The sequence below is a fragment of the Colias philodice genome, chromosome 6, assembly GCF_061535455.1.
Source record: "Colias philodice isolate Cphi_HAF_F1 chromosome 6, ilColPhil1 Martin Lab GWU primary, whole genome shotgun sequence".
NCBI classification, from domain to species: Eukaryota; Metazoa; Arthropoda; class Insecta; order Lepidoptera; family Pieridae; genus Colias; species Colias philodice.
Genome location: NC_143091.1, coordinates 2,346,120 through 2,360,875, shown reverse-complemented (window position 1 = coordinate 2,360,875; position 14,756 = coordinate 2,346,120). Strand labels below are relative to the sequence as shown.

Genomic DNA, 14,756 nt, shown 5'->3' with positions numbered 1-14,756 from the left:
GATTATTCTGAAGTTCTGAACAAAGAGCTTGCTTTTGATGATATTTTACGTCAGATATGTAATCCTGTATCTTATTCTATAAAACACGCAAATAAACTTATTCTAGGCTTTGAATTTATCCTACATTATATTTTTAATGTTTCAGTTTTAATATTGTGTAGTGTCTAAGGTGGAAAAAATAAAGGAATAAGACTACGATTATTCTGAACAAAGAGCTTTTGATGATACTTAACATCAGATATATTATACTCGACACAATTAGGACGTGTGTGGAAATAAAACGCAATATCTAAAAAGTCTTTTAATAAAAGCAACGATAACATATTTAATAAAATTATTCTTAACAATAATCTTACTTATTCCTAGAAGGTGGTTACAACTAAGTTTTGTTAAGGGTTCCAAGCTATTATCAACAAACATAATAATGATGAAAGAAAGTCTATTTTATAGTATATTAAGTGAAAAAATTATACACAGAAGATTAACATTCGACATCAAGGCAACATTTTATTTAAACAGACAGATTTAAACATCCTGGGAACTAGATCCCAATACTAACTAATCCATTGGTTACTGGTACAACGAAAGTTATATTACTTTGAAGCAAAATGAAATTATTACGAGGCACTGCTATTTGCCGATTTAGACGTGATGCCGTGACCAAGGGAAATAGGGATTCATTTTTATATAATGTAAATTAATCATGTAAAATATAGTTAAAACTGGCACTGAGGATTTGCACTAGTATTTATTTTGAGTCGAGACCTCTTCTAAGAATACAGTATTTCCCTTTTTTAACCGGCTTCTTTCACATAACTTTTGTTATTCTGTCAACACATGACTTTCAGTGGATATTTCTACTTGTAGTTTAATGCTACGAGTTGTGTTCTACAACTTTGTCTACGAACTTGTTTATTCTTCACTCTTTTTATGTACTTTGTTATTTTTGTGTTATTTAAATAAACTGTTAATCTATCTATAGTGTTAACCACCTTAAAGCGACCGCTAAGTGGGAGTACTATCATCGGAGTGCCAACTTTTCCTCTTATCCCTTGTAGCTTCGTCATAAGTGGGAGGAGGAGGGATATTCCCACTTTTAGTTTTTAATGTTTTTAATGTTTTTGATGTTTTTGATGGTACAAGTTTGTCTTCTTCTACTTCTTCGGGTATTGAGTCGCGACGACGGGAATCGAATTCGACTAGAGCGGGTTGGGATATATTGTTCCGTTGGGTTAGCTTTGGTGCGCTGTTGGCTAGCTGGAATAGATTTTTTAGATTATACATACATACTGTACATAATTGTATAAATCAAATCAAATCAAATCATTTAAGTATTTATTTCTCTTCACAATTCCCAATCACATAAAAAAATGTATGGTGTTGAATTAAAGAACTACGGTTAAGAAATACTATAAATATTATATTTAAATCTAAAGCTCGAGTGTAAATACATAAATACATAATATCCAAAATAGCGACGATGCGACGTGCGATCGTATATACATATAGGATAATTAAACGCAATTGAGAAAAAAATAAAAAATATCCCTAAACAATTACTAATTTATTATTATATTTCATCAATTAGGTAAAAAAATTAAAGAAGAAAATTTAAATTTTCATTTTAGAAATACTTTGAAAAATTTCTGAGTAACTAAAAGTATGATTGCAACATGAATAAAACAATTGACAAATTATATGAGTTAAACGAAAACCTTCTAAACCTAAATGCTAGTAAAGTAACAGATACAAGGTAAAATTAAAAAGTCAGCTGAGTTCGTGTGACGCAAAAGATCTGATAAATCGACATTTATACATTAAATTGATAACAATCATAAGCAGGGTTATAAATTTTCGCTAAGAACGAGATAAAGTGCGTAAATATCAATAATAAAATCACAGTAAGATTGCGTTTTATATTTGGATATGGATTTTTAATACATTTACAAAATCTCTTATGAGGCTGTATTTAGTTTTGTTAATAAAATACATATACATATATGTACTTTTGAAGACCAGAACAAAATTTATAATCTTAAACTACTATTAATTTTTAAAACATTTCGAAAAGTACCTGAGAAAAGATCTATAAAGGGAGAGTGAGTGAGTCTAAACAAGCAGATTAACGAATCCTACAAAGACTTCAAGTAGAAAAAGAGGACATAATCAAAGATGTCCATGTCTAAAGACATAATTATAGCAATCGTTCAATTGAAAGAAGCAAATTAGCATGTAAATTATTGTTTGAGTGATCAATGGCATCACACATCCTGATAAAGGTTTACGCGTGTTTCTCTTGACTACCGTCTTGAAATAGATTGGCTAATTGGTTCAGACGCACAACTACTAATGTGACGTATTAAAGGTCTGTTTAGAGACTTGTGACTTGTTTTTTATTGCCAAACATTTTATAAACAATCTTTAGTATCTTTTCTCTTACTACTTTAATTGAAGTGAAAACTTCTTTAGCGGCGTTGGGTATAAAATCTTAAACTCGCGTCAGGACACGTGGCCTGATCGAAAAAGCGTAAGACGGATTTTTTTTTAGCCCTTATATTCCATGCGTAAGACGGATACCATTCCAAAATATCAAACATGCTGAACGTTAATAATCAAGTTTTCACTTCTGCCGGCACTCCCGGAGTGCAACCCGTCTTTTTGCACGCCTCATAAGCGAAGCGTTGAGGTGGGTACTACTGTCACTTCGCGCAAAACATCTGATTTTTCAAACTTAAAATGTCTTTATGTATCATACATTGCACTTGTAAGATAATACATACACACACATATTAAGAAAAAACACTATTTTTAACGTTCATGATATTTTTGATGTCATTTTTGTTATTTAAACTAGTTAAAAAACAGTTTAAAAAAGTTCTGTCTTGGACGTCCGTGTGTCTGTATGTGCGGATCCTTTTTCTTGTTAACACGATAGCGACCGAAATACTTTACTAATCGAGTCTTTTTTTAGGGTTCCGTAGCCAAAATGGCAAAAACGGAACCCTTATAGTTTCGTCATGTCCGTCTGTCCGTCTGTCCGTCTGTCCGTCTGTCACAGCCGATTTACTCGGAAACTATAAGTACTACAGTGATGAAATTTGATGGGAATATGTGTTGTATGAACCGCTACAAAAATATGACACTAAATAGTAAAAAAAAGAATTGGGGGTGGGGCCCCCCATACATGTAACTGAGGGATGAAATTTTTTTTTTCGATGTACATACCCGTGTGGGGTATCAATGGAAAGGTCTTTTAAAATGATATAAAGTTTTCTAAAAAACATTTTTCTTAAAGTGAACGGTTTTTGAGATATCAGCTCTCAAAGTCGTAAAAAGTATGTCCCCCCCCCTCTATTTTTATAACTACGGGGTATAAAATTCTAAAAAAAATAGAGGTGATGCATGCTAATTAACTCTTTCAACGATTTTTGGTTTGATCAAAGTATCTCTTATAGTTTTTGAGATAGGTTGATTTAACTGTAATTTATTATATTTGCTGCTACGGAACCCTTTGTGCGCGAGCCCGACTCGCACTTGGCCGGTTTTATTTTCTCTTACGCTTGAGTATGCTCAGGAATAGAACCCTTTCATTTTTCAGGGTCTGATTCGATGTGGTTTAATTGTTATTAAATAAACAAAAATAATAATTAATAAATATTTATTAAAAAAAAATTATGAGGCGTGCACTTTTGGATTTTCCAAATTATTTTTTAATACAGTGACTGGCATGATTATAAACATATTGTGCTCCTGTTTGGTACAAAAGAGATAAAGAATTGTTTTTCCTTAATTAAGTAAATCAACAAGTATTAACCTTATTTAAATCAACTTATGTTCAGTCAACTCTACAAAATCTACATAACTTAAATATCCCTTCGGGTATACCTTCATTCAGTCCTTCCACCATCTTTATCATTATTATTATCTATATTAATACAGCCATCAATATATTATCTACTAGCTTTCGCCCGCTTTGTCTAAAACTTAATAAATCATATATATACTAAAACCTTCCTCTTGAATCACTCTATCTATTAAAAAAAACCGCATCAAAATCCGTTGCGTAGTTTTAAAGATTTAAGCATACAAAGGGACATAGGGATAGAGAAAGCGACTTTGTTTTATACTATGTAATTATTACACGCTTTATATTAGCTTCACCTGTATGTTTGTATGTTTGTAACCGACTTCTTTGGGCGCGATTTTGACCCACTTTAAACGGCCAGATTTCGTTCAAACTTTGTAGATTTATAATTTATTGAGGACCGATGACAATACACTAATTTGATAAAATTTTCTATTTTTTAGTTCGGATTTCTATAAAAAGCGTGTTTTTTTAGTTTTTTTAAACTACCTATTATTTTATACCTTGTAAGGATGGTGTGTAGTCCGATTCGAAAGCACAGGATTCGATATATGCCCTTTAGCCTGCTGGTGCGTTATCTCTAGTGCTGATCTCAAAAGGTCCACTTTAGAAGCTGACCCTTGTGGGGTTTTGGGAGAAATCTCAATGTTACTACAACGACGTTGGCTGTTACTGCCGCTTCTGCTTCTGCATAACTCGTTTATGTCGCCTTGGGAAAGCTGGAAATAATGTATGTTCTTGTAGATTAGGTTTAGTCATAGATTATATACTAGGTTTAGTGTAGTTTTTAGTCTGAGCTGGATTGGTGATATAGTAAATTTTTGCCTGTTACTGCTTATTTTGTCAAGGTAATCATTTTAGTTAATTATCTAATTTAAAATCCACTCAATTCGTCAATTAACATAATAATATCTGCATTTCAATCGATAACTTCTGGAGATCACTTTAATTTTTCCACGAAGTTCAGGCTCGGATATAAACATCTGGCATTATCCTAAATAAAAGCATAATTGATAAAGACATCTTATCAGAAAATTTACAGTCATTTACACGTTATAAATTTTCATGTGTAAAAAGACTGTACAGCTTAGCTTTCCTTTTAGCTTTCCTTATATTTACTTAACTGGATTAAGTTTCACTAACTTGACTGAGCAATAAAACACAAAGAAATCCTTCAAAAGTTTCTTTTATCAGATTCTAAATTCAATTCCTTACCCTAGCTCGAGATCCTCTAGACAAAGAATGCAGTGAGCCCAGAGGATTGAACCTGGTGATCATGTGCAGACGTTCCAAAGATATCATAGTTTCTGCGTCTTTGCGAAGTGGCTCGCCATTTAATTTATCCCCTTCACCACTCTCTGGAATTAAAACAATTTAAGAAAATCTGTGATCTTGTTGAAATATCAACATGTATTATTATAAATAAGTAACATAAATGTTAAAATTCATCATGTTCAGCATTATGTATGAGCATTATGAAAAAAATCATTTTTAAGCTATTGCATAGCTTCTATCGCGGGCCTTGAGCGTGGGGACCGAATCCAGAAATTCCGTAACGAAAAAACCTCACGCTCCCCACTCCGACGGGCGCGGAGGTGTGGCTTGAAGGCATAGCATGCAATAGCTTTACCGCGGCAGTCCTCGAGTGCCACACGTCTTTTTTTGTTTTTTTTTTTTAATATAACTTTATTGTTTGATTGATTATTCCTTGATTTTTTCTTTGATTTTGACTGTAAAACATAAGCAGTATTTTAACTTCACCTGTATCTGGTTCTGAAATATCCGGTATCCCCTTCATATTAATGTGCCGTAGCCAGAAGTAATGCAGCAGCCCATACAACACACCACCCAGGAAAGCTATCAACCCCATGTATCGAAAGGCTTCACGTGTGCCCAAAGATGCTATGAGTAGACCACCACCAAAACTTCCACTACCTCGTCCTGGAAATATGCATTTCATTAATAACTAGCGGTCCACCCCGGCTTCGCCCGTGGTACATATTTCGCAATAAAAGATAGCATGTTCTTTCTCAGGGTCTAAAGATTGTCTATGCCAAATTTCATCAAAGTCGGTCCAGTAGTTTATGCGTGGAAACCATACATAAATACATACAAACCTTTCCTCTATATAATATTAGTATAGATTAAATGATATAAAATGTTTGTAGAAAACTTGATATCTCATAAATGATGACGATGATACAATTGCTTTAAATTTTTAATGAGAAAGAAGTTATTGAAAAGTTAGGAACGAAATTCAATAAGAACAAACCTATTGATATCTTGCTGAGGTAATTTGCTAAAAATTTTAGAAGTTATGAAATTAATTTGATTTATTCAGAATGGATCAAAACTATAATTAGAAATCATGTTGAAATAAAAATGTAAAGTAATAACTAATAATTTTAATAATTTTTTTAATAGTCCGTAACTCTTGCTCTGTTCCTAACAGGCAATAAATAAAAATGTGTATTCTTACCAAAACAAATATGTATTTAATAAAATCTTACCAAGACTGAAATGTGCCATTCCAAGAACACCAATAAGGGTAGCCAGTAAACTCTTTGGAGCCAACATTGCGCAGTAAGTAGCTGCTGCAACCCACATCAGATGTACTGACAGAGACTCCATGGCTTCGAAGGGAAAGCACCACCAGGAATCTCTGGAAATTGTCCAAGACATTGTGAAGATAGATAACAATCTACACTAATATTGTACAGAGGAAAGAACTACTCTATCTATCTCTATCTATATTCTTTCGATAAACATTCCTTAACCATTAGAAACTCAGCGGAGCCAGAGCAAGGAACTAGTTTCTATATTTCGGAAGAAAATACAAAAATTTTTAAGTTGTAGCTAAAACCTTAATCTATTTATTACTTTCAAAGTGTTTGCAAATTATAAACGATAGGTTAAAATTTATTTATATCGAATCCTAAAATGTATAAACTTTAGTAAACATAGCTCCACCTTACTCTTGTTTGTTTTTAGCTTTGCAGAAGCATTAAGGATAGATAACGAATTGCTCTTCTGTAATTTGGTAAAACCTGTGCAATTAAATAACATTGGCGCCGAAATGGAAACAAAATCTTATCCCAATTGGATTTTATACACGGCATTCTATATGTTTTTACATTTTACATATTGTGTTACGTTGCACACTTAAACATTCGTCCTCTTACATCAAAACAACATTTGCCGAGGTAACCTATTTAAGAGGATTGTCAAGTTTATGAGCACAACAACGTCGTGTAGGTGTAGCACTTACATCCAATTCATATCGCATTAAAAAGACCCTGGATTGTGCTACCGGAGTTTTAAGATATTTCTCAAAGTCATATCAAACTGTTTAACGACCCTGTTTATTACAAAAATTGTAATAAAAAGCTTAAAAATTAAGCGCTTCAATATAAGAAAGATAAATACAATGTTTATGAAATTTTCTATTTGCGACACAAATATTTAATTAGTTTCTATTGTTTCATTAAATTTTGAATCATACTCAGGAACAAAGATTAAATCTTAATTATGCACGATACTTTCTAAGAATATCATTGAGATATCACGACCATCAACATTTACTTAATTGGATAGTACATCCTAACCTTATCAGATAAGAAGCTATTGTTATGTCATTAACTGTTATGATCCTTAACAATGTAAATAGCCCTCAAGAGTCCTAGACAAGTTAACTATTTATTTTGTGTTTACGATTCTGAGCAATCATCGGAATTTTCTGTTGCATTATCTACTTCAGTAGTCAACAAGACTAAAGTTTCAAGAACAACCGTAGCGTTACGATCTACAATTAGCAAAATCTTTGTTAAACATTTCAAATCCAAATTGTTTATTGGGAATATTATAACATACAATACAAATACTTTATCAAGGATTACACCCATTAAAGCTTAAATAAGCTGGTTTTTATTGGTGCCAACGCCCGCCTCCAAAAATTCCACTTTGTAACATCTTAGATAGACCTGCGCTATTTTTTTGCTTCTCAGCTCATCCCTCCAGACAAGTTCATATCAATAAACTTAACCTAAAACCCAAGTATCACGTTCTCAGCACATGTTTACAAATCAACTTACTCAATAAACGAGTAGCCGACCAGTCTCGCGGCGTGGGAAAAGAACGCGACAACTATGACGTTCACGTGACCGATCCGGGAGGTGATCGCGTCCGCACCGTACAGGAACGGGATGCTGCTCAGTGTACCCACCGTCACTGTTATACCTGTAATATTATGCCTAATGAATTTTATTCAAGTGAAACTTCTTTATCGGGGTTGGACAAAAATTTAGTGTAACATTTTTGCGTTACGCCGTACGCGTGACATTTTTGCGTTACGCCGTACGCGTGACATTTTTGCGTTACACCGTACGCGTGACATTTTTGCGTTACGCCATACTCGTGACATTTTTAAGGTCATAAAGAAGTTTCACTTCTTACGTGTGTACTCTAGTACACGCATACATTTTTTTATTAGTTTCCAAACAGCATACTTATACAAGAATATAACAAACAAATTATTCAAGTACAATTAATAACGTTCTATGTATAAGCCTATTCTATGGATACACAAATGTTTAGTGTGAAAGATGATAAAACAATTAAAAATACTGTTACCACAACAATAAAAAAAAGACGGGTTGCACTCCGGGAGTGCCGGCAGAAGTGAAAACTTGATTATTAACGTTCAGCATGTTTGATATTTTGAAATGGTATCCGTCTTACGCATGGAATATAAAGGCTAAAAAAAAATGTTTTGTGGTTTTATGGTCCGGGAGCCAGCAGCAGATTTTATGACCAAGTTCCTCTCAAGCGGTAATTAGTAAAATGCATCAAAGTATAGTATTATGAAGCCTCGTGAACGTCAGCTGGAGCTCGGTTGGGAGGAAGAGCGGTTGTAGCCTCCCGTATCAGCTGACGGTTTTTCCACCAAGATACAGCCAGCTGACATATGTATTTATCCACAGTTACATATAAGCTATCATCAGGTAAATTTTTGTTTGAGAGGAAATAAAGGAAAATAAATTTTTCTTTAAATTTAACTTTCATGTTCGAGACACCAGCTGACGTATAATACACCATGTTGTAACCAGCTGACTATTTTTTTTCGTTGAGATATTGGGTTAGCTACAATTTGACAAATTTTTAGCTGAGAGGAAATGAATGAATGAATGAATTTTTTTTCCTATGTGCGTGGGAGGCTACAACCGCTCACCCCCCCAACCGAGCGCCAGCTGACGTTCACGAGGCTTTATAATACTATACTCTCATGCGTCTGACGAATTATCTCTTGAGAGGAAATAGTTAACCAAATTTGCACCTGGCTCCCTAACCAAAAAACCACGGTAAAAGTGAAACTGTTCGAACGGTTCCGAACACTGCTTTGTGTAGCGCATGTCGCGTGTCGGTCGGCTGCCGAGTAGGTATACCTACCTACTCGGCAGCCGCGATACACGCGACATGCGTTACACAGACCAAAAAGTTTGAGACGATGTAACAAAAGTTTCACTTTAAAAAAAATCCGCCTTACGCTTTTTCGATCAGGCCACGTGGCCTGACGCGAGTTTAAGATTTTATACCCAACGCCGCTAAAGAAGTTTTCACTTCAAAAATACAATAAAAGATATAAGTACTTAGGATAACAAGATTCGACATAAATCCGTATGCTTCAGGTGCTACGCAGAGCAGTAAGTACTAAGCGACGAAAACTGGCTAGACTATAAAAATTGTACCGGATATCTCATTATGGTGTAATTGAATTAGGTTTTGGTATTGTGTAACAAGGGTTATTTATGTGCAGAAATTGTTAGGTGGAAATTTGTATGTTTCGTCAGTCAGTTGGTGAAGAAGATATGGTGTATTTTGTGTAATGGAGAGGTTTAATGGAAATTCGATCTATCTGTTGGCAATCTTAATGATGATTGATGACTCATCTGAAATGGTGACTCAGTTTAATTGTACGCTGTAAAAAGGCACTATATAGATAAGATTTTAAATTTTGATGAATGAAACTCGAAAATCTGTATAACCAGTGATAACAAATTAGAAAAACTTACCAAGCAAAAAGTTAGGCGCCCCCAATTCCTTTAGATATAAGAACAAATATGACTCTATGAAGCCCCAGAAGTTTCCTAGAGCGAACAGGAAAAATATAAATATGATTATATGAGGCATCTTGATTATATTAACGAGATCGCGCAACAAGTTGTCCGCAGGCAATTTCGCCCCCAAGGGCATTGCAGCAACAGTCACTGCTGATATTAATAGCAATACATCATATGTATAGAATGCAGCCGAATAATCAGTATAACCTGAAACAAACCGTATAGAGTAAACATAATTAACACATGTAATCGTATTAAACCAACATTTCAAAACTACGATACATACCGACTTGTTTACTCCTCATATCTATAAGCATTCCAGTGATAGGTGAAAATATCGCCATGCCAATACTAGAAAATAGCCTTTCTCGGCCAAAATCACCACCGTACTTCTGAATCATAGTCAAAGCTATTGGGTCCATTATTGTCACCCCAGCAGATAACATAATCGTGCCCATAAAACGCAAGAAAAAGTAAATGTAGAAAGTTTTATCATCGCTCTCCTTATAGTCGGGAGGGCAAACATCCGGACCGCCTTTTCTGTAAATCAATCGAGTTTGATTATGATAATACATTGCTTGTAAATATTGAGCTTTATCGGTCAATAATGTTCTTGATATCTAGTTAATACACACTTGAAATTAGCTGTTTTTATGTGAGAGCAAAGTAAATTAGTAAAGAAAAACTAGCTAAAACTATAAAGAAAAGGGTAGCTCTAGTAAATTTTACGAAATATTTACCTGAATTCACATTTTTGTACCATACAATCAGCTGAAAGATTTTCAAGTCGTTGCTTAGAAAGCTTTGTCATATTGTGTAACATAACAAGACCGCCGCATCTCAAATCCTCTTTATCGAGAGCTGTTATGTTGACCCGTTGTGAAAGGAGCAGCTTTTCCCCAAATCTTGATCTAAAGTCCGTAACAGTATCATTGTCGTCCTAAAAATTTGCTTTAATTAAAATTATTCAGAAAATTCGTATAATAAAATTGTATATAAAGTTCCAAATAATTAAGTAGGTAGTTAGCTACTTATTATGTTTTTAATAATAGAAAATGGTTAAATTACCCGTTCCATTTCGATGCCAAGTTGTTCTTTCGGCTCTCCCAAGTCATCGTGAACTTCAATAAGGAAAAATGCGGCATCGTTGTATTCTTCATCATCGGTTGAATTTAGGAAACTAAGTATAATGATTATTGTGTTAATTTTATTTGTGTATCTACTGTTCTATTCGCACACATTTTTTCACTAGTATATTTTGTTCACTGACGCATATTTTGATTACAGTTAGGTGTGATTAATTAATTTTATGAACCAGTCTAGGACTGTTTTATCAATCTTTGCGGGTATCCCACTAATACTTAGACCGTAACTTTTATTTAGACGGTGATCATTGCAAAATCAGTAGGTAGGTATGTACGTCTAACTAGTTTCATTTCAATATTAAATAAAGTTCTATCAAATATCAATTGTACAGAACAAACCGCTTGTTCTTCTCGTACCTATTATATTTAAATTCCGTTTATATGCTTTTCAAACAATTTAAAAATTTATTAGGAAAATTCACAATTTTGCTGGAAAACTTCTCAAATACAATACAAACGTCGTAAAGATATTGGTACATTTGCATATTTGCCTTTTAAGATCGCAAAATCTCAAAGGCTTCCAGGAAGGCTTAGCAGTCATAAAACTGTGTGATATTGTTTTCAACTGTTTACACGTATGGTACCTATTATTTACCGGTGCTGTGACGTCATACGTTACCTGGTATTGGATAAGTTCGGTGGATGAATTTTGTGGGCGATTGGAAAATCTATTTCGTTCTTTACATCTGTCGGTGCGCTGGTCGGGCTCGTCTCTGTTATCATGCAGTGATCTAGACATCGATCCAGTACAAAGTCCACTTGCTCATCTTCATCTGGACATTCTCTACTTGGACACGGACTCCACCAAATCTACGATTATATTCTTATTTACAAACATACATCAAACAATGAGCATCATTCAAATTTCATTAACGTTATTGATATCACTTATCTATTTCTAAAAGGGGATATTACGAATGATAATTAAGAACAAAGAATAAGTGTTCAGCCTCTGCCGATACAGTAATCTTTAAACGCACTTGAAACAGAATGCGCATCAATGTCAAAGAAGTATCTAACATCGCATTATCATGCGACAGTCTGTGTATATATTTAGCTCTATTATCTTAACGATTCAGTGAGTCCCGCTGTGACACTACTGGTTAATCTGCCCTGAGGCCGGATGAAGTCGATTTGCTCAAATTCTTAGAGGACAGGAGCCAAGTTTGTGACTGTGTAACGAGGGCTAATCTACCGACGCTTTAGACAATGTTCTAAAATATAATACTTTTGATTTTTTCATAACTACCTCAACGGTCTCTTTTATCGGATGCCTCATTACGTATGCGGATGGCATCACTCCAGGAGTTTCTTGATGAGGTATCAAGAGCAGCGAATGATGAAAGGCTGCGTTCAAAATCAGTGCCGTTATTACGACAGGTTTATATTCTCCAAAACGATCCACTAAAAATCCTAAAATAAAAAATTTCATCTACAATTTCAGATACACATAATAACACTCTTTCAGAAATCTCACTTACCAGTTATTGGAGGGCTTAAAAATGTGGTAAACGGTAATGCTAAATACACAAAAGAAATTTCGGGCACAGTCAAACCTATACTTTGCATATGTATAGTCAGATACGGAAGAAGAGATGCAGTTGCGCCATACATCACAAAAAGAGTCACTTTCAACATAATAAGGTTGGGATTAATCCGCAACGAAAGGATGAGCCTCCGGAAGCACCCGGGATCCTTCTCGCTGTCGTCGTCCATGCTGGTGCCGTCTTCGCTGTGCTTCTTGGAGATGTCATCACACGACTTAGCCATATTTAGTGCACACGTTTTCACATTTTCATAACTCCGTTTCTGTGTTGGTACGCGAGCTATATCTTATCGACTGGCGCATGGATCGCCGGAAAGGTTGTCGTCTGTGACGATTATTTATTTAAGGATTGCGATGTGGCTCGGTGGCAGCGGGAGGCCAAGAGGGTCCCGTGCTCCCGACTGCGGAGCGGACAGGCATCAGCGGACGTCGCAAGACGCCAATTTACAAATAATAGCAAATTACCTTCGTTAAAGAAGTGTCACGGCGATTGGTGGACATGTTGGCTAAATCGACTCGTGATTTGAAGACCTTGCGGATAATAACCGGGGTCAGGGCGCTCCCGGTTAGATCTTAGTCCCAGAGGTACGAGCACACATAGCGAATTACTGCAAAACTTCTCCGCGATTTTTGCTGTGAGTGTAAGTTCATTTCATTTTATTATTGTATTTAATAAAAATAAAACTTCTAGAGCACAAATATAAAATTAAATTATAATAAATATAGCTGTGTTCACTTTTTTTATTCTTAAAGCCTCATAAACCTGTGAATCAATAATAATTTAATTATGAAATTAATGTAATAGGATTTACATATTACATATATAATATATAAGTACATATTACATATTATAATATGTACATATTACATACATCTAACTACAAACTATTAGAATCGTTCGGAATAATATATTTCATTAGATTTTTAATTTTATCGGAAATAATATTTACTAGGTAATTATTGCAAGTTAGAAGTGGTGAAATAATGAATTACGAAGTAGAACTCCATCTGAATTTTTTTAAATATGGATTTCTTTTTAAATCGTACAAACTGAAGATGTACCAACTTATTAAGGTCTCTCGCTATAACATTAATCTTATATATAACTATGAATCGCAAAATGTGTTGGTAATGCGGCGATTACACCTAACGAGTACAGTGGCGAGTCAGTGTCCTCGGCCGAGTGCTCGGTTGGTATAAACACTTCAACGAGTGCTCGGCCGAGTACTCGGCCGAGAAGAGCGGCGAGACAGTCACTAGAATCCTAATTTGTTTACTCGGCCGAGTACCCGCTCGCTATCCCGCTCGGCAGGTATAAACACGCACTCGTCGCGTCACTCGGCCACTCGCCACTCGTTCGTTTCGTCATTGTATTTTTTCAAAGAATTATTATTTTTATTTATTATTTCTAATAAATCCCACAATTCGTTAATAATATCTGGTAACAGCCGATTTAAAACCCGTTTAAATTCTTTTTTTTTTCGATCCATTGCAGACGTCCGCGTAGTGATCAAAACTGAACTGACTCGCCACTAGTGAAATACGTGTAAACACCCACTCGGTTCGGCAACTGTCTCGGCCGAGAGCGTATTTACTGACTCGCCACTGTACTCGTTAGGTGTAATCAGCGCATGCGCATAACTTGAGAACGGCTGAACCGATTTCGATAATTCTTTTTTTATTATATTCCTTGAAGTACGAGGATGGTTCTTATGTAGAGAAAACGTAAATATGTACCACGGGCGAAGCCGGGGCGGACCGCTAGTTATAAATAAAAATTGCATTTGCTTATGCAAACAAAAATAATGTTTGTCTATATGTTATAATAATATGATTAAAATTAAATAGGTAACTACCTAGTACCTACCTTACATTGAGGAATTATTTCAATACTGCAGACAGTAGTTATGAGAAAGAACAGAGGTAAATATATAAATTCATATTTATATACTAAGCTTTAAAATTTGAATGATAACTATGAAATAAACATAAATGAATATTACCTATAAATTTTTCTTCTGTTTGTTAATGATTTTGACTTTAACGCCATCTGTACGTGGTATTGAGTAACAAAAACGGTGATA

At 34.7% G+C, this 14,756-nt stretch overlaps 1 protein-coding gene across 2 annotated transcripts; it reads right to left on the bottom strand.

The window, feature by feature from the left end:
* Positions 1-288: 288 nt before the first annotated feature.
* LOC149487526 (major facilitator superfamily domain-containing protein 6-like) lies at positions 289-13,325 on the bottom strand. 2 transcript variants are annotated; one of them, XM_089696042.1, is made up of 13 exons: positions 13,138-13,325; positions 12,376-12,539; positions 11,746-11,936; positions 11,050-11,161; positions 10,722-10,921; positions 10,268-10,521; positions 9,934-10,188; positions 7,957-8,101; positions 6,376-6,527; positions 5,627-5,806; positions 5,081-5,223; positions 4,369-4,584; positions 289-1,257 (listed from the first exon to the last, which is right to left on the bottom strand). In XM_089696042.1, exons 2-13 carry the CDS (start codon positions 12,421-12,423, stop codon positions 1,006-1,008), a joined length of 2,148 nt encoding a protein of 715 aa, XP_089552168.1. In that variant the 5' UTR covers positions 12,424-12,539; positions 13,138-13,325; the 3' UTR covers positions 289-1,005. The 2 variants fall into 2 exon arrangements, with proteins under 2 accessions (XP_089552168.1, XP_089552167.1); XM_089696041.1 differs by lacking the exon at positions 13,138-13,325 and adding an exon at positions 12,608-13,113.
* Positions 13,326-14,756: the final 1,431 nt, after the last annotated feature.

Excerpts from the sequence above, each read along its gene's own strand:
- LOC149487526 (XM_089696041.1), bottom strand. The coding sequence starts at position 12,896 with ATGGCTAAGTCGTGTGATGACATCTCCAAGAAGCACAGCGAAGACGGC. Across the intron at positions 11,937-12,375 it reads CGATAAAAGAGACCGTTGAG|ATTTGGTGGAGTCCGTGTCC; the intron begins GTAGTTATGAAA and ends ATATAATCGTAG. Across the intron at positions 11,162-11,745 it reads CCGAACTTATCCAATACCAG|TTTCCTAAATTCAACCGATG; the intron begins GTAACGTATGAC and ends CATTATACTTAG.